Source organism: Saccostrea echinata, unplaced genomic scaffold (genome assembly GCF_033153115.1).
Source record: "Saccostrea echinata isolate AGI-Se365-2 ecotype Australia unplaced genomic scaffold, CSIRO_AGI_Sech_v1 ptg000025l, whole genome shotgun sequence".
NCBI classification, from domain to species: Eukaryota; Metazoa; Mollusca; class Bivalvia; order Ostreida; family Ostreidae; genus Saccostrea; species Saccostrea echinata.
Genome location: NW_026889774.1, coordinates 28,081,852 through 28,100,636, shown reverse-complemented (window position 1 = coordinate 28,100,636; position 18,785 = coordinate 28,081,852). Strand labels below are relative to the sequence as shown.

The following is an 18,785-nucleotide window of genomic DNA, read 5'->3' as shown; positions in this document are numbered from 1 at the left end:
ATTTCTCCTACAGAGCTTTGTCCTGGAAACAAAAGAGAATATTTAACGCCCTACAAGGCTTTATCATAGACACAATATTATTATACCTTCAAAAATTGGTTCCTATATAAAAGTCTAACAATTCCAATGTTTTACTGAGCGGTCATAAAAAAAATCGATGTTTGACAGCAGAGTGAGATATTGGACCTGTCGATGAGATATTGGACCGCTTACGTCACACTGTGGGCGGGATCAGTTAAATCTTTTTTGCATTTGTTGGTGCTCGACAGTGACAGAATTGACCGAGTTTTAGTGTAAAGGAAATTTACATCATGGAAGCCAGCACAAGATACATGTATGTCAAAAAAAAATTAAAAGGTATAACAAAACATTTATTGACTGTGTTCTCGGGCAAAATGCGTTTTGTCGACCTCTCAAACCAAGCTGTTTGCCTAACGGCCTCAGGCAAACAGTTTGGTTCTTGGGTCCCACAAAACGCATGTTGCCCTCGAACTCAGTGAATAAATGTACATTGTAAATGATTTTCTTCTGCTTCTACATGGCTTTGTCATGGACACAATAAAGAACATTGACTGCCTGGGACTATCGGGCTTTTTTCTGGACACAAAAGAGAACATTTATCATCTGGTCCTACAGGGCTTTGCCCTGGACAAAATAATGGATCTGTACCCTCTTCTCATCCATGGCCTAATAGTGAAGTTCAAAGTTACTTTGAACTTGTCACTGTCCTTTGTCATGATATATGTAGCATAGTCTATTTACTTTCCAGTCTCAATCTTGCTACAGAAATGCTACACGGCAAGGAAAACAGGTCTACAAATTTGGGGATCAAAAGTGCAATACAAGACTGTAGTAAGTGTAAAATCAATTGCGAACATAATTAAAAATTGCTATAGTGATCAGTAAAAAAGGTCAAAAGTTCAAAGACAGTATTTTCATTATTACGTTGCAAACGTGAATGAAATATGTTGCAACGGGATTCTCCGATGTTTAATGGTCACAACACCAAACAACTGCACAAACACATTTTTATCTTAACACAAGTCCCAAATTTTATTGTGCAATATATATACTTATGTAAAAATCTTACCCATTTCTGGGTCCAGAGAGTGTTTTTCTCTTTCTGTTTCTTTGACCACTGTTCCAGTGCAACGGTTTGAACAGCAATATATATGATTATGCCTGAATAATTTGACGATTTGTACATTTCCAATCCCTATATTCGAAGAGACTTTTTTTTCTTAATACTGCTATGTAAAACTTTGGTACCTTGAATAACAATCCCTGCCCAGGGATCATGGTTTGAAATAATTATGATGATGCTTGCTTAGAAATTTAACAACAAGTATTCTTCTGAGAAGAAGACTGTTTTAAGATTTTTTTTTTTTTTTTTATATGTCCAAGATAAACTTTTGGCTCTTTTGTCAATGTGGTCCCATCCAAATCTCAGAGGCAATGGATTGAACAAACATTAAGCAGTGTTTACATGCAAGTCTGACAAATGATAGTCCATTACTTCTTGAAAGGAAGATTTTAATTTTTTACTATATATTTTTATGTAAAACTTAGGGCACCTTTAGTGTTCCAAACCTGGTCCCAATGGCCATGCTTCGAAAAAATTGAATTCCTCAACTAATGTTTATTTTATCATTTCTGGTTTAGTGTGTGGTTTGAATGTATTTTATTGCATATTATTTATAAAAGGAACAGAAGCAAGTTCTTACGAGTAACTTTCCTTAATTAATTTCTGTTATGCAAGTATGGAAAAAAATCATTTTATTGCTTGAAAAGATTTCCTTAAATGACCAAACTCTACTTTTTTTGTAATTTTCTCCGATTAAAGCGAACAATAACACTTTTTTTAATATACTTGAATCTGTCCATTATACTTTATCGCAAGTTTGGTCAGAATTTCTCCATGCAGTACATTTTGTTTTGAAAAAGAAATGAAATGTTAAAAGTCTGATGCATGACGGGAAATAACAAATGAAAACTGGTAAAGGCGGTATTATGATATCAAATCAAAAGATACTGGTAATTTAAACTTATAAAGAAAACATCGTTTTTGTGTACGACAACTGATTGATGACTAAATTACAATCCTTCTGCTCTTGGGAAAGACACCAGCTGGTCGCTGGAAGATGAACGATCTACGATTTCAGTTTGTGTGTTTCCTTTCGCATCAAGAGACAGAAAGTACACTTGATGTGCCTTTTTACACAAGTGCTTTCTAAGCAGATTTACAAACAACGAAATTGTTACAATAATAATTACTGATATAATCATTGCAAACGTTCTGAAGGGAAATATTTGTCCTGATTCGACACTGTAGAATGGATACTCAATAAATGGAGGCCAGTCTAACAGGACTTCCCCCGCTCCTATCCTCAGAATGGTTCCTACGAGGAATCCTGGAATTGCTCCGTAGACATTGGTCCACCTAATGAATACAGCACAGAAAAGCTGAGGTAATACAATCACAAAAACGATATCTGCTGCCAGAACGAATAATCCGTACACAATGGGAACAAAAAGTGAGACGAGAGTAGCCAATACCCCCACACAGAATATAGAGATTGTTTGTACCCATACCGACTCTGTGTCCCCAGCCTGCAAAACAAATCGTGATGTAAACTTATTTGAATGTATAAGCAATCTGATTTTTCAAAATAAATATAGGTAAAATATTTTTTTAGTGTTATGACCTTTTTTCTTAGAATCTTCCTGTAGATGTTGTTGGTAAACATAGAACTAGAGCCCAGGATAGAACTATCCATGGACGACATCACTGCTGCAGAGACAGCACCTAAAGCTGAAAAAAATTGAAAGAAAAGAACATGTAAAATTAAAATACAAATATCATGAATATGGTGCCCATGAATATAGGAGGTTTATCGACCCTCACTGGGATAAATGTCTATTATTCCTTTAGTTAATAAAATTGTATCAAGTCAGAATACGATTTTTATCTACTTTTGCCCTGCAATACATGCTAAATTGTTTGCATTCTATTATAATTTAAACTTCTTATGGAAAATCACTGTCGTTAAAGCAGATATTTATAAAAATAAAAACAGGTATTGTGACACCAAGATATTTCTGTTTTAAGGCATAATGACCCACCACTTAAGAAAGATACTAGTAACTCTATAACTGTTACAAAATTGTTTTTTTTTTCATAAGGTTTTCAGTTTTTAATCTTTCTCAAAATTGCACCCTACGGTAAACTAAATTTACTTTATTTTGTTTTTATCTAAATTGCATGGAATTTATCATGATTACAGGAAAATTCTATTCTACTCAGTGTAGGGTCGCTTTCCATGAGTAAATACTAGTACATACCCAAGACAGCCACCCAGCTAGGAGTGAACTCATGTAGAACATACGGTAGAGTCATGCTTGACTGATTGAGGGCCATTGGAGAAAATCTTAAAGTCGTATTGGTCCAGTCTGCAAACAACAAAAATACTATTTTAAAAAAAATAAATTAAAAAAAATAAATAAATCAACAGGCACTGCAGTGACCAGACCTAGTTTCATTATAACCTCGTCCAACTTCCCTGTGCATTCCAAAATCATGTAAAATTTGAATTTACTGGCTGATTATAAGATTAGTACAAAATTTACAGCATAAGAACAAGTTATTAAATTGAAAATTTTGTATTTTCTTTCATCCATAATATTTAAATATTTAACAACATGACAATGAGTCAATGTGATATATCCATTTAAGAAAAAAAATTATGTAGCACACCAATTTAAAACATAAGAATACCAGAAATTAAAGTTTTCCCCCATAAATCTTTATATTGACAGGGTCAGTGAAATAAGATTTTACCTGCACTGGTTGCCACTGCCCCTATAAGAACAGAGGGAATGGCTAAGATAACGGCACTAAAAGCCCCGGCTATAGAGAGAATCTGGGCGTGTCTACCACTTCTGACTGACAGTACTCTCTGAAAATAGGACTGCCAAGGAATCGTCCCAAAAATCTACAATATACGTTTTCTTTCGTGAATAACGGGTAATGTTTTACCCTAGTACTACAAAGTATCTTTTATTTTATCTTAAAAAAGGGAAAATGAAAGAGTCTATTTAGGAAAATTGAAACCTTTACCATGGCAGTGAAAAGGTCAATCCAAGGACTGGTCATGCCGACATCAAACTGTCCAATCCACAACTCTGTAGTATCAGAAATGTTCCCTACTTTGTCGTTAGTTAGTATAAAAGGTAAACTTAAAATCTGCAAAAACAAATTAGATTTCACAGAATAAATACTTCAAACTACTTGCTTTATCGGAAAAGCTGATAAACGGAGAATTGGGTTTGCATCATCTCTTTGTCACATCCGATAGTCCGAAAAATTTGTGAAATATCCAAATAAATACATATACCAAACCAGTTATAATGAAGATGAGTTGAACTATGTCCGTGTACGCAACAGAGATCATCTGACCAAACATGGTGTAACAGACGGTAGCTGCCGAGGAGCTCACTATGGCGATGCTTAACGGAAGGTCCACAATCACACTGAGACTTGTACCTGTCAACAAAAAGAACGTCTCCTTTTAATATTTAAATCTCTCTCTCTCTCTCTCTCTCTCTCTCTTACAAACGAAATATGGCGATAACGAACAATAATCAAGCTCAAAAGTCCATTGAAATAATATAAATCGGGAAAAGAGCAAACACAGACCTCTAAACACATCAGAGGTGGAATCAGGTGCCATGGAGGAGTAAGCATCCCCTGTCGACCGGTCACACCCGCCGTGTGCTCATTGTCATGATCGGGCAAATGAAAAAAAATCCGAAATCAAATAAACAATTCGTATGAAAAACTCAGTCATCATTCGACTTAATATAGACTGTATTTGCTGACAAGGTCATTGTATGGACCTTAGAACTTGCGAAATGTTGACTTCAAACGACACTTTTGATATACTTGTTTGTCGATAGCTTGCCTTATTTTAGAAATTGTTCGTACGTAGAGCATGATCTTGCGTATCGAATCAACTGGGAGACATAAACTCCATATGACGGTAATGAGGGTATAAACATAAATAAGGGAAGTTTACAATAGAAGAGCTGAAGTCATCATGTTTGTCATAAAATTTTGTTGTTAGGTTACCATTAACGTCGTTTTCAAGTAAAATATCTAAGTATGAAACAGATGTGTCAGACTGTGGTAGCTTTTATTTCAAGTTCACTGGGATATATCGAGTCGACATATGAATGGACGTAACTATTGTTAAAATTAATAAAACGTCGTCGATATACCTAAATGTCGAGTTGAAGGCCTCAACAAGAATTTCTTATCATGTACAAGTTTTTGAATAAATTATGCATTGAAACGTCTCAATGACTCACATATACCATTTCTGAATAAATACACCTCACCCAACGCTACAAGAATAGAGGCTGTCCAGAAAACGTCCCCACAGAGGGTGGCTATATAAACCAGAACCACAATAACATCTCCAGATTTCTCCTGGATTGGGTCCAACATGGTCAAGAATTTCCGTTCTCGCATTGGACGAGCAAATACAACACCCCCTGTAAACAAAAGGTTATCATAACAAAATTGCTCTTTCGAAATTGATACCCCCCCCCCCCCATCCCGAACACCATTATAATAAATAAATACATGCATGTATTCAACGATTTCATTTCTATACACCCTTCTAATTAAGAAACATTGTTTTACCCTTAAAAATTCATTCCTATACAAATCTATACTTTAAAAGTCTAACATTTCCAATGTTTTACTGATAATAAATACAAAATCGATGTTTGATCGCAGAGTAATATATTGAACCTGTCGATGAGATATTATCGGTGTCCGACAGTGACGGAATTGACCGAGTTTTACTGCAGTGCGGGTAAAGGAAATTTACATCATGGAAGCCAGCATAAGATACATGTATGTAAAAAAGGTATAACAAAACATTTATTGACTGTGTTCTCGGCAAAATGCGTTTTGTCTAAAGGCCTCAGGCAAACAGTTTGGTTCTTGGGTCCCACAAAACGCATATTGCCGTCGAACCCAGTAAAGCCTAACCGTAACTTCATGGGTCTTTCCAACAAGCGGAAAAACAACCTCGAACGTGTTACGTAGGCGTCCATAACCCCCCCCCCTTTCATAAATTGTCTTCAAAATAAATCTGAGGAGACCTCTTATGTGTAGAGTATGGAGTTTTAACTTCATTGAATGTAAAGATATTACCTAATATATACTACAGAAGGGACTTTCAACTCCGTCTATCCAATATTTTATTAAATAGGATGCGACCCCATGTATAAATTTTTAGCATCTTGTGATGTTAATACATTGGTGTTGTTTTTCCGAGTTTGCAAGAAAGGCCCGAACAGATGCGATTGCCATGAGACATTACCTGATCATACATAAGAAATTGTTACTTTTGACACCAGTGTGCGGTTCTATAAAGTCAAGTCCACTTGCAGAAAAATATTAATATTTTTCTCCGGGTTGTGGTCTTTGGAGACCTCATTAATATAAACTCAAGTAATTGAATATATCTTCAATTACTTAATGATATCATATATAGCAAAACATGTAATTGAATTGTTTGCACATCATTTGACTCAAGTATTGCCCTCCTCAACTGAAATGCCACGAACATTAATTCGTATATATCCAGCGTGCATTGTACACACGAGTACTCTGAATTTGATATTAAAAAGATGTTTGAGTTTCTGATTGACAATACCTATGTAGTTTTAGGAGATCAGGTCTTCCAACAATCTGTCGGAATTCCCATGGGTACCAATTATGCCCCGTATTAGCCGACCTATATTTTTTATTGATATGAAGCCTAATTTTTCCAAAAACTTGAACAAGAGAAGAAGAAAACACTTGCTGTGGCCTTCAACTCGACTTTTAGATACGTTTATCGACGACGTTTTATCAATTAACAATAGTTACATCCATTCGTATGTCGAATCATTATATCCCAGTGAACTTAAAATAAATTATCACAGAGTCTGACACATTTGTTTCATATTTGGATATTTTACTAGAAAAAGACGTTAATGGTAACCTTTCAAGAAAACTTTATGATAAACGTGACTACTTCAACTTTTCTATCGTCAACTTCCCTTTACTTTTGTAGCAATATACCAATATCACCTGCAAATGAGGTTTATGCCTCTAAGTTGATTCGATTCGCAAAAACATGCTAGACAACGAACAATTTCTAAAATCAGGCCAGCTATTGACAAACAAGTTGATGAAACAAGAATACCAACAGTCTCGTCTGAAGTCATCACTTGTCAGCAAATAGGTATGTTATCAAGTCAAATGCTGACTGACGTTTTTCATACTAATTGTTAGGCCATTATTTTCACACTGAATTGACTTTGGATTTTTTCCATTTGCCCGTTCATGACAAGGAACACACGGCTGGGGAGACCGGTAGGCAGGGGATACTTACTCCTCCATGGCACCAGATCCCAGGTCTATGATGTTTTTAAAGGTCCATGTTTGCTCTGTTCCCGATTTATATTCTTTGAATGGACTTTTGAGCTTGATTACTGTTCGTTATCTCCATATTTGACCAATTCAATGGACGAGAGCAATAATTGTTTTGAATGCACAACAACTCAGTTCTTGAGAACAATGATTGAAAAGTGGACAACAGGACAAAGAGAACAACAAAGAAGTCCCAAAAGTTGCTGGAATTTAATATTTTTTTTATTTATTAGTGGAAGTGACTGAAAGAAACAGATGAAAATATACATGTGTTTTGAATTTCTTAATTTAAAAATAATTGAGATATTCATGACTATAACACTTCCGCAGTTGCCATAGAAACGGGAGATATTTATTAGTTCATTATCATTTCAATTTTTTAATACTCACTGTGAGGGGAAAACCGCACTAAATGGTATATGAAACGAAAATGATGTCATTATTACGATGGCTTCGCTTCTCATAAACCTTTGTCTGAGAGTTTTTATTGTTTTTACTGGATATTTAGATTTTCTAGTGAATGATTATCTGTTATTCATCATGACATCGTTATACAACATCGAAATTCGGTCAGGTAAGTTTTGTGAAAATGTCGGAAGCACTCGACTTTATAAAACGCATATACTACTGACACAGGCATGACAAAAGTGCAGTAAGCAACTGCATGGTTTTCAAGTGGTGTGAGAAATTTAAGGAAAACAGAGCTTCAGAGGAGGAGGATGAAAGGTGTCCTCCTATTGGTAGGTCGTTTTTTTTCTTCGCAGACGAGAGCCTTAATGGACGGACCGCCGACGTATGCTTGACATTGCTAATGAAATCGGAACATCATATGGAACGAGTCAAATAACGGAGCGTATGATCGTAATATGAAGAAAAGTGGGTACCCAGGCTTTTCTCGAGAACAGCAATGGAGAAAAGAATGCAGCGTTTTGTAGAATTTCTAAGTCGATTTGAACTTGAGGGCGAAATGCTTCTCGAAAGTGAATTGACATACCTGACTTGACGTTACGTCGAAGTCTCTCCCGGATTTTAGAACTGTCCATATGTTAAGAAAGCTCGTGTGACCTTATTAATGGTAATCATGGTAATAGGAACGTGGTGAATTTTTCCAGTATTGTTGCATGATGGCTCTATTTTATAAACATGTCTATATTGTTTGCTTTAATCACATCACGATCAAATTTTAGAGAGAAATTCCATGAACTTTTGGATCAACCCTCGTATATTCCAGCTACTGGCAAACAACCCATACTTATGTTAATTTTACTTTTGACACCGGTGTGTGTTTTAATTTTGATGAGGTCAAATCCACTTACAGAAAAATATTCACATTTATCTCTAGGTTATGACAATACACATATGGCTTTGGATCCAAGAACCTCATTAACCTATTAAACTCAAGTAATTGAAGATACATGTATCATTAATTATTTGAAGATATCAATTAATTTAAATTCTTAATTTGAATTGATGGGCGCAATATAATTAATAATGGGAGCACTAATTGAATTGTCCGCAAATCATTTGAATCATTGTTTTGTCTGATACGTGCATCAATTCAGATGATGAGAGCAATACTTTATTTGAGAACAATAATGGAAAAGTAGGCAAGAACGAAAGGGACAAAGAGAACAACAGACAAGCGCCATATATTCTACCTTGTGGCAAACACAGTGAAAGTGCATGGCTTTCAGGTCAGACCTCATCATAAAAGATATTTCATATATCAGTGTAACTTTAAAACAGGTCTCTTATATGCTTATATTCATTTAAATCATTTACTATATTATTTACACATTTTCCATTTACTCATCAAATACTATTTCATTCATACTCATTCATTGAACCAAGCAAATGATATATAAAGTGTTAGTAAAAGAAAATAAAGAACTTACTGTGATCAGGTCAAAATCCAGTCAAATATAATATATGTATCAAACCAAGATGGAAATAATCCTAGCTCTCTGACTTATGGCTAGATTCAAAGTGAATTTAAAAGACAAAGGATATCCTCACTAAGGAATTTGACTTCAGAGACCTACCAATAAAATCTATGTATATCAGGAATAGCCAATCGACTATAACTGACCTCTAAACTGGTTCTCAACCTTATGAATACACTAAAGAGTTCTAACTATGAAAAAATAACTCTAAATCTAAAATAAGTACTACCATGCAGTGAGGTTAGTAACTGTAATTGCCAAACTGACTTTAAGTTTAATTATTTAAGGCAATGTGTTTATTTATTAAATTATTTTATGATTTATTATTTACAGTTTAAAATATCTCAATTAACCCATTACTACATTTCTATGTATATAGAGTCAAATGAATAAACAACAGGAAGTAAAAAAAAATTTATTTTTATTACCAGTGATTAATCCAATAAAAATTCCAAATGGAGCTAGTGTCCACACCATGCCAGAGGATGCAATAGATTCGGCTGTTCCATTTATGAATCCTCCGCCCACTATTGTTGCTAAGAATACAAAGTGTAAAATTAGTAATTAGTAATTCTCATCGTAATACTTAGAAATGAAACACACACGTACAAAGGGACCGGTCACGGTAGCCTAGTGGTAGGGCGTTCGCTTCGTGATCGGGAGGTCCAGGGACGTAGCATCGTTTTTGAAAGCCGGTGGGGGGGGGGGGGGCAGCTAGAGAAAAAAAAATCAACTTACCTTAAAAAAAATTGACAATCAAAAAAAAAGGGGGGGGGGTCGAATTTTATTCATACACTACTATACATTACCATTATTTGGCTATAGCCTATACTTCAACAAAAAGTGGGGGAGGGGGGCAACCGTCCTTTCAATGAACAATAGTAAAAAGTTATGTTTGTAAAAAATAGGGATGGGGACAGGCCCCCTGCTCCCCCCGTTGTAACGTGCCTGTCATCTACCCCCAGCCAGACCCCTGTCCTTTCTCTAACACTCTTGATGACTCTTCCTTCCCGGTGCAGTAGTAATGCCAAATATTTCATGTGTATATTTTTACTGGCACCCTCGATTTGTCTCGACGAACAAATACATGTACTTAAGTCTTGTTTAAATAGGCATGTATACCTCTACCTCACTACCTGTGATCATATTCGATTTTTCCCTAAATCCAGAGGAAGTGTAATGCCATAGTGTAATACCATAGGTCTGTATATCTGAAGTTATTTACTTAGTTACTTGTTTATTTAAACTGTCAACTATTCTCTAGAGTTAAAATAATAAAAATACGTTTAGAATTTGCTATTTACGTATCTTTGTCTAAAACAAAATGGCAATGCCATGTTGTGCAAACAGAGTTACCTGTCATAGTGAATATTCCGACAAAAACATTTATGTCCCTCCCCGCCACTACTGCCTCTTCCATTCTGGACACCCCATTTGGTTTCTTTTTCAGTTTGCCGGCCAGAATCCCCACAATAATAATGATAAGGTAAAATACTAGAAGCACTACCAAACCCAGAACATTAACCGCCATGTTTTATCTCTCCAGCAAAGGTGAGGTATTTGACAATTTCAGCTCTGGCGCGTGTATGTCCATAAAAAAGATACGATTTATTTATGTTTAGTGCAAGATTTTTTTATCTTTAAAAAGGCCTATTTATTGCTTGTCCTCATGTACAAAGCGAGTAATGGAATGTAATGGTAACAAATAATCTACATGTGAATGTTTGTGAATGTTGCCAGTCGTCAATGTATAATATCTACAGGCAAATTAAGTGAAGTTATGCAACACTTCTTTGTCTTAACAACCCTACAAAAATTAACTATCATGGCTATATTATCAAAATAAGAAAAATTTGAAGAGAAATTGTTTCACATTAATTAAGTCTACAATTTCAATCGTGTTCGTGAATCGTGGTAGGAAAGGTCAATATTTTGCAACCGTAATTCCTTGAACTTCACTCCACCTTTTAAACAAAAACAAACAACAAGAGGCCCAAGGGCCACATCGCTCACCTGAGCACTGTGGCTAGGAAAAAAGGTATAATCAGTTTAGTATTGAAAAGCTTAAATGCATAAGTGGTCCCAACCTACCCCTAAAAAGGGAGTGGGGGGGAGGGGGGTCATGATTTGAACAAACTTGAATCTACACTATCTGAGGATGCTTCCGTATAAATATGACAAACCGTGGCTTTGCTGTTCTTGAGATTTTTAAAGATTTTTCCTATATATTCCTATGTAAAACTTTGATCGTTCATTGTGGCCCCACCCTACCCCAGGGGGTCATGATTTGAACAAACTTGAATCTACACCACCCGAGGATGCTTCCACATAAATATGACCAATCATAGCTTTGCTGTTCTTGAGAAGAAGATTTTTGAAGATTTTTCCTATGTACACCTATGTTAAACTTTGATCGTCCATTGTGGCCCCACCCTACCCCCGGGGATCATAATTTGAACAAACTTGAATCTACACCACCTGAGGATGCTTCCACATAAATATGACCAATCATAGCTTTGCTGTTCTTGAGAAGAAGATTTTTGAAGATTTTTCCTATGTACACCTATGTTAAACATTGATCATCCATTTTGGCCCCAACCTACCCCTGGGGGTCATGATTTGAACAAACTTGAATCTACACCACCTGAGGATGCTTCCATATAAATATGACCAATCATAGCTTTGCTGTTCTTGAGAAGAAGATTTTTGAAGATTTTTCCTATATATTCCTATGTAAAACTTTGATCGTCCACTGTGGCCCCACCCTACCCCCGGGGATCATGATTTGTACAAACTTGAATCTACACCACCTGAGGATGCTTCCAAATTAATATGACCAATCATAGCTTTGCTGTTCTTGAGAAAAAGATTTTTGAAGATTTTTCCTATGTACACCTATGTTTAACATTGATCGTCAATTTTGGCCCCACCCTACCCCTGGGGGTCATAATTTGAACAAACTTGAATCTACACCACCTGAGGATGCTTCCATATAAATATGACCAATCATAGCTTTGCTGTTCTTGAGAAGAAGATTTTTGAAGATTTTTCCTATATATTCCTATGTAAAACTTTGATCGTCCACTGTGGCCCCACCCTACCCCCGGGATCATGATTTGTACAAACTTGAATCTACACCACCTGAGGATGCTTCCAAATTAATATGACCAATCATAGCTTTGCTGTTCTTGAGAAAAAGATTTTTGAAGATTTTTCCTATGTACACCTATGTTTAACATTGATCGTCAATTTTGGCCCCACCCTACCCCTGGGGGTCATAATTTGAACAAACTTGAATCTACACCACCTGAGGATGCTTCCATATAAATATGACCAATCATAGCTTTGCTGTTCTTGAGAAGAAGATTTTTGAAGATTTTTCCTATATATTCCTATGTAAAACTTTGATCGTCCACTGTGGCCCCACCCTACCCCCGGGATCATGATTTGTACAAACTTGAATCTACACCACCTGAGGATGCTTCCAAATTAATATGACCAATCATAGCTTTGCTGTTCTTGAGAAAAAGATTTTTGAAGATTTTTCCTATGTACACCTATGTTAAACATTGATCGTCAATTTTGGCCCCACCCTACCCCTGGGGGTCATAATTTGAACAAACTTGAATCTACACCACCTGAGGATGCTTCCATATAAATATGACCAGTCATAGCTTTGCTGTTCTTGAGAAGAAGATTTTTAAAGATTTTTCCTATATATTCCTATGTAAAACTTTGATCCTCCATTGTAGCCCCACCCTATCCCCGGGGGTCATGATTTGAACAAACTTGAATCTACACTACCTGACAATAATTCCACATGAGTTTCATCTTTCCTGGCCCACTGGTTCTTGAGAAGAAGATTTTTCAATAATGCCATTAATTTTTTGCTATTTCGTAATTATCTCCCCTTGGAGGAGGACGTGGCCCTTCATTTGAACAAACTTGAAACTCCTTCACCCAAGGATACTTTGTGCCAAGTTTGATTGAAATTGGCCCAGTTGTTCTGGAGAAGAAGATGAAAATGTGAAAAGTTTACGACAACAACGACGCCGACGACAGACAACGGACAAATTTTGATCAGAAAAGCTCACTTGAGCCTTCGGCTCAGGTGAGCTAAAAACGAATAAGGGGATCAATCTTTTGCAACCACATTCGCTTGATCTTTCATCCCTGTCCATAAACATCACACATTGGGGTTTAATATTCTACAGCCATAACATATTGAATCTCCCTCCTTTAAAGAGGACCCGTAACTGTCACTTCAAAGTGCCGAGCGCATGGCGAAGGAACAGTTGCTACCTATTTTTATCGATTTAGGTCAGTCGCGGCCGTGATTTGAACACAGGACCTTCCGATCACGGAGTGAGCGCTCTACCGACTGAGCTATCGTGACGGTCCAGAACATTTTGAAGTAGAACACATCAGATCGGAAAAGGAATCTTCAAATATATCTCTAATAAAAACTTTGTATTCCTTCAATTTTTGTAAGAACTTTTGGTTTTATACCAAAACTGGGAATCTGAAGATTGCACAATCATATGACATATGTTTAATATCCCTGAAGATTATCCGAGGGACATCAATTGAACTTTCGGAGTCTATGTCCCTTATAGATTCAAACGAGTGAATTTTTTTATATACTGGGCGATGCGTCTGATGAATAAGTATCAAGATACGACAAGTATCCTCGGGGACAGACTGTCCATGTGCAGAGATGCATGTTCGGTGGTTAAAATGAAATATGGAGATAACAAAAAGAGTATTCAAGACCAGAGTCCATTTAAAAATTTAAAAATACAAATCGGGAGCAGAGCAAACATGGACCTCCAAAAACATCAGAGGCGGGGTCACGTGTCATGAAGGGGTAAGCATCCCCTGAGGACCGGTCATACCCGCCGTGTGCTCTTTGTCATGATGGGCCTAACAATTAGTATGATAAACGTCAGTCAGCATTTGATAAAATTGTATTTGCTGATAAGGTCATTTTATCGACCATAAAACTTTGAAATGATGACTTCAATGAGACTGTTGATATCCTTGTTTCATCAACTTGTTGGTCAATAGCTTGCCTCGTTTTAAAAATAGATCGTAAGTAGAGCATGCTCTTGCGTATCGAATCAACAGGGAAACATAAACCCCATATGCAGATGATTAGGGTATATTGCTTCATATATTAAACACATTTGTCAAACTCTGTAGTATCTTTTATATTCTAAGTTCACTGGCATATATCGAGTCGACATATGAATAGAAGTATCTATTGTTAATTGATATTTACGTCTTCGATATATCTAAATGTCGAGCTGAAGACCACAGCAAGTTGTGTTTTTTTTTCTTCGCATGAAAAAGTTTTTGAATATTTTTTTCCGTCATATTAGTACAAAATTAAGTCTGCTAATAACAGGGGACAATTAGAAACCATGGGAATTTTAACAGATTTTTGGAAGACCTGATCTCCAAAAACTACATAGATATTGTCAATCGGAAACTCAAGTAACTCTTTTTTTTAATACTATTTTCAGAGTACTTGAGTGTAGAATCAGATTTTTTTTTCAAAAAAATTTTGCAAATTATCAATGGCAAAGCAAGTAAATTCACAAGTTCCATTCTTTTTGAAAACGCAGCTGTCTTTGATATTATGTAGCCTATATTTTAATTTATCGTGGGGAATGGTTGTATTAAGTGTTGAAAAGTCGTATGTTTTGATGTTGTTGATTTCGGTAAAATATTTCATTCGAGAGATAGGCTTTTTTATGTAAATTTATTTTATTGATTAAATTCCAAATCTAAATACAAAAAAGGTAATATCTTTTAAATCCCTCTCGGTGTTTGTTTAGATATAAAAAAAAAGCTGAAATAAAACTCGCTCCTGTCCACTAGAAGATTACCCTGCGGCAGAAGAGAAAACCGAAGTTAAAGTGAATTTTGTGGCCCCTTCTCCTGGTCACCTCAACCATCTTCTTCTTGAATGACGTTTTCAAGGATATCGAAATGTGGCTATAAATATTTTTAAAATTGTTGTATGTAGGATTAGAATAAAATGATAAAAGCATTCAGTGAATTAGTTGTATATATACAGTATAATTGGAACTTTTAGCAACCAACATATTTTGGCATTATTAGTGATTTCTAAGCTACAATAATAAACTCTAAAATGAAAAATGTGAAGATAATGAACAGTAAACGATCTCATAAAAAATAATAAAAACAATGCAAATCTATGAACAGGACATAAAACACGGACGCCTCTAAAATCAAGAGGTAGGATCTGGTGTCTAGAAGGAGTAAGCTGGATATTTTGCACGAGAAAGACATTTATGAAAAACTAAACTTTATGATAAACGTGATGTATTCAACTTTCTTTTATTTTGTCAACTCCCCTTATTTATATATTTTATAAATATTAGCATATTTATATATATTAGCAATACTCTGTTTCACCTGCAAATAAAGTTTATGTCTCCCAGTTGATTTAATACGCAAGAGCAAGTTCTACGTACAAATAATGTTTAAAACGAGGCAAGCTATTCACAAATAAGTTGATAATAGATGGATGTGAACAGTATGTAACGTTTCAGAACACTGTACTGTTTCATTGAGAGTTAGAAATTTGGAAAAATATATCATCAAACAAACATTCCCACTTTAAGAACTCCATTCCTTTGACAACGAGAAGATTACTGGAACAGGGAACTAGGAATGGTATTTAGACTACTGTTTCTTCAATAAAAAAAAGGAACTCGGAAATGTTCATCCTGGTGAGTGGTCATCAAAAGAATGACTTTGTAAAAAATAATTCAAATAACTTTTACATAAGAAGAAAATACTTCCTGTGGCCTTCAATTAGACATTTAGATACATGTATATTGAATTTTTTTTTCTCCATTCATACGTCGACTAGATATGTTCCAGTGAACTCGAAATAAAAGACACCACAAATTCTGCCACATTCGTTTCAAAGAACTATATACGGTAAGGGCGTATTCCTGCCCCCATAATAGTCAAATTTTGAAAATCTCTTGAAATGAGAAAAAGTGCATATATTGTATAAAATAATCCAAATTAAGACAATATATTATGAAATTGGAAAAATTAGCTGGCTTTTCTTGTCTCTGTGACGTCACAAACTATTTGGATTTCCGTTATTTTTAAAATAGAGGCCAAAATGCACAGAGTTTGTTCAATTTTGACTATAGTTTTTATAGAGCGCAAGCTTGCTCAAGTACCATATTCACATATTTCATTGATATTATCATTCTACACATTATATCAAAAGATCTAGTCTGAGCAGACCTGCGCTCGATAATTTCCAATCAAAATACCGACGTAAAATACGCTATTTTCTCTCAAAATCATTGCAATTTGGAATTTACGTCATTTTATTGACGTCATATCTAACTAATGATGTCATAGTTGATAAAAATATTTAATGCTTTGAAGTCTGCAAATATCCACCTGGTTTAGAACATAATTAAAGATTTCTCCATCAAAGTTTTATTTTGGGGGCAGATACTGGCCACTACAGAATATAGTCCTTTGTATGCTTTACTGCCTATTTACAGGAAGGGACAACTAAAAAACTAAATTAAATAGGCAACAAGATGTTTTGTTTGTTTGTATGTTGTTTAACGTCCCTCTCGAGAATTTTTCACTCATATGGAGACGCCACCACTTGCCGGTGGAGAGATGCAAATTTTGTCCTATACTCGGCACTTACGGCCATTGAGCAATGAGGGATCTTTTTCGTGCCAGCACCTACTGCGACACGGGACCTCGGTTTATACGGTCTCATCCGAAGGACCGGTCTCCACGTCCCACAGTGGGATTCGAACCCGCGACGTAAGGATCAACTCCTTACTTCGCGACTCTAGAGCAGACGCTCTAACCACTGCGCCAGGCGGGTGACGGCAACAAGATGACTTCAGTTTTTTCACTGCCAGATTCCTTATCTATGTAGTATTTTTCCGATGTCACCTGCATATTGGGTTTACGTCACCCAACGTATTCGATACAGGGCATGCTCTGAGTACGATCACATTTTAAACCAGGCAGGCTACTGACAGAGAGAAGTTGATGCTACAGGGATTTAACAACCTCATTTAAAGTCAACATTTCGTAAATTGTATGGTTTTTTCAATATTTTGTTATCATTAGGTCGTATTTTGGTCTGTTTTTTCTTCCAACTGCCGTCACGGTAACTCAGTCGGAAGAGCACTTGCTCCGTGATCGGAAGGTAGTGAGTTCGAATCCCGGCCGCAACTGACCTAAGTCGATCAAAATTAGGTAATAATGTTTCTTCACCTAGCGCTCGGTACTTTGAAGAAACAGTTGCGGGCCTTTCGGATGAGACCTTAAGAACCGCGACCCTAAGTCACGGCAGGCATTGGCACGATAAAGATCCCTCACTGCTTAAAATGGCCCTGATTGCCGAGTTAAGGTCTAAATTTGAAGCCCTTCACTGGTAAATGGTGATGTCTTTATATGAATGAAAAATTCTCGAAATGGACGTTAAACAACATACAGTCAATCAATCAATCATTGCAATTGTTAGGCATTTGTTTTTATATTAAATTTGACTACGTAATATTATTTCTACCTGATCAATAATTAGGGTCACGATGGGAATGACCTGTCGACAGGGGATTGTCACTCCTTCCAAGCATCTTATCCAACCTCTGGAATTTCGAGAGTCCTTGTTTTCTGCCCAGTTAACAAATTTGTATTGTTTGGCATTTTTTTATGTGAGCAATCACTGTTCATTATTTTTTCCTTTTTCCTTTTTAAACAGTGCTACACAGGGTAAATAAATCTGGCGATGTTTTGAAACAAAAAATGAGAACAAAACACGAACTTCCTTTATTGCAAAGTAGAGTTTAATACATGTATCCCTTAGGAAGTCATTCTTTTATGTAAAACTATGAATCTGATCTACATGAATTCGATGAAAATATATGAATACATGTATTTCAATTTACACTTCTTAACGAAATACTTTGACAACTCGTTCATAGGAACCAACCCACAGTGTAGACTTGTACAGCTATAATCCGCATGGATGGTTCACTTCTTTCTCTGTCAGTAAGAACTTCGCCGTCAGGACGCAGTAGATTGATTAGTTGTTAGGTGGGTCTGTAACAGAGAGAGACAGATGCTACATCAGTTGAACTAAATTTGTATGTCAGTTTCTGTCCACGGTAGACAAACTTCATACGACCAGAGGGAGACATAATCACTATAGTTTACTTGAATAATCACTTGTATCATTCGCAACACAGATATCGCTGTTACTGTTCTGTTTAAATCTGTATGGTAACGTAAACTGTCTGGTTTCAACTTCCTCCTAATACTCA

General features: G+C 36.0%; 2 protein-coding genes across 2 annotated transcripts in view; both read right to left on the bottom strand.

The window, feature by feature from the left end:
- The window catches only part of LOC133192309 (docking protein 1-like), a 93,149-nt gene that overhangs the window by 45,467 nt on the left and 28,897 nt on the right, over positions 1-18,785 (bottom strand). The gene's annotated exons all lie outside the window — the stretch shown is intronic.
- LOC133192798 (high-affinity choline transporter 1-like) lies at positions 1,056-10,963 on the bottom strand. Its single transcript, XM_061328806.1, has 9 exons — positions 10,789-10,963; positions 9,861-9,968; positions 5,398-5,553; positions 4,395-4,543; positions 4,118-4,243; positions 3,839-3,992; positions 3,343-3,450; positions 2,706-2,812; positions 1,056-2,610 (listed from the first exon to the last, which is right to left on the bottom strand). Exons 1-9 carry the CDS (start codon positions 10,961-10,963, stop codon positions 2,095-2,097), a joined length of 1,599 nt encoding a protein of 532 aa, XP_061184790.1. The 3' UTR covers positions 1,056-2,094.

Bases quoted from the DNA above. Each gene is read 5' to 3' on its own strand.
- LOC133192798 (XM_061328806.1), bottom strand. From the start codon at position 10,963: ATGGCGGTTAATGTTCTGGGTTTGGTAGTGCTTCTAGTATTTTACCTT. The intron at 4,244-4,394 runs GTATATGTATTT...TTGTTTTTGCAG, and splicing joins TCTTCATTATAACTGGTTTG to ATTTTAAGTTTACCTTTTAT. The intron at 2,813-3,342 runs GTATGTACTAGT...AATTTTTTTCAG, and splicing joins TAGCTGGGTGGCTGTCTTGG to CTTTAGGTGCTGTCTCTGCA.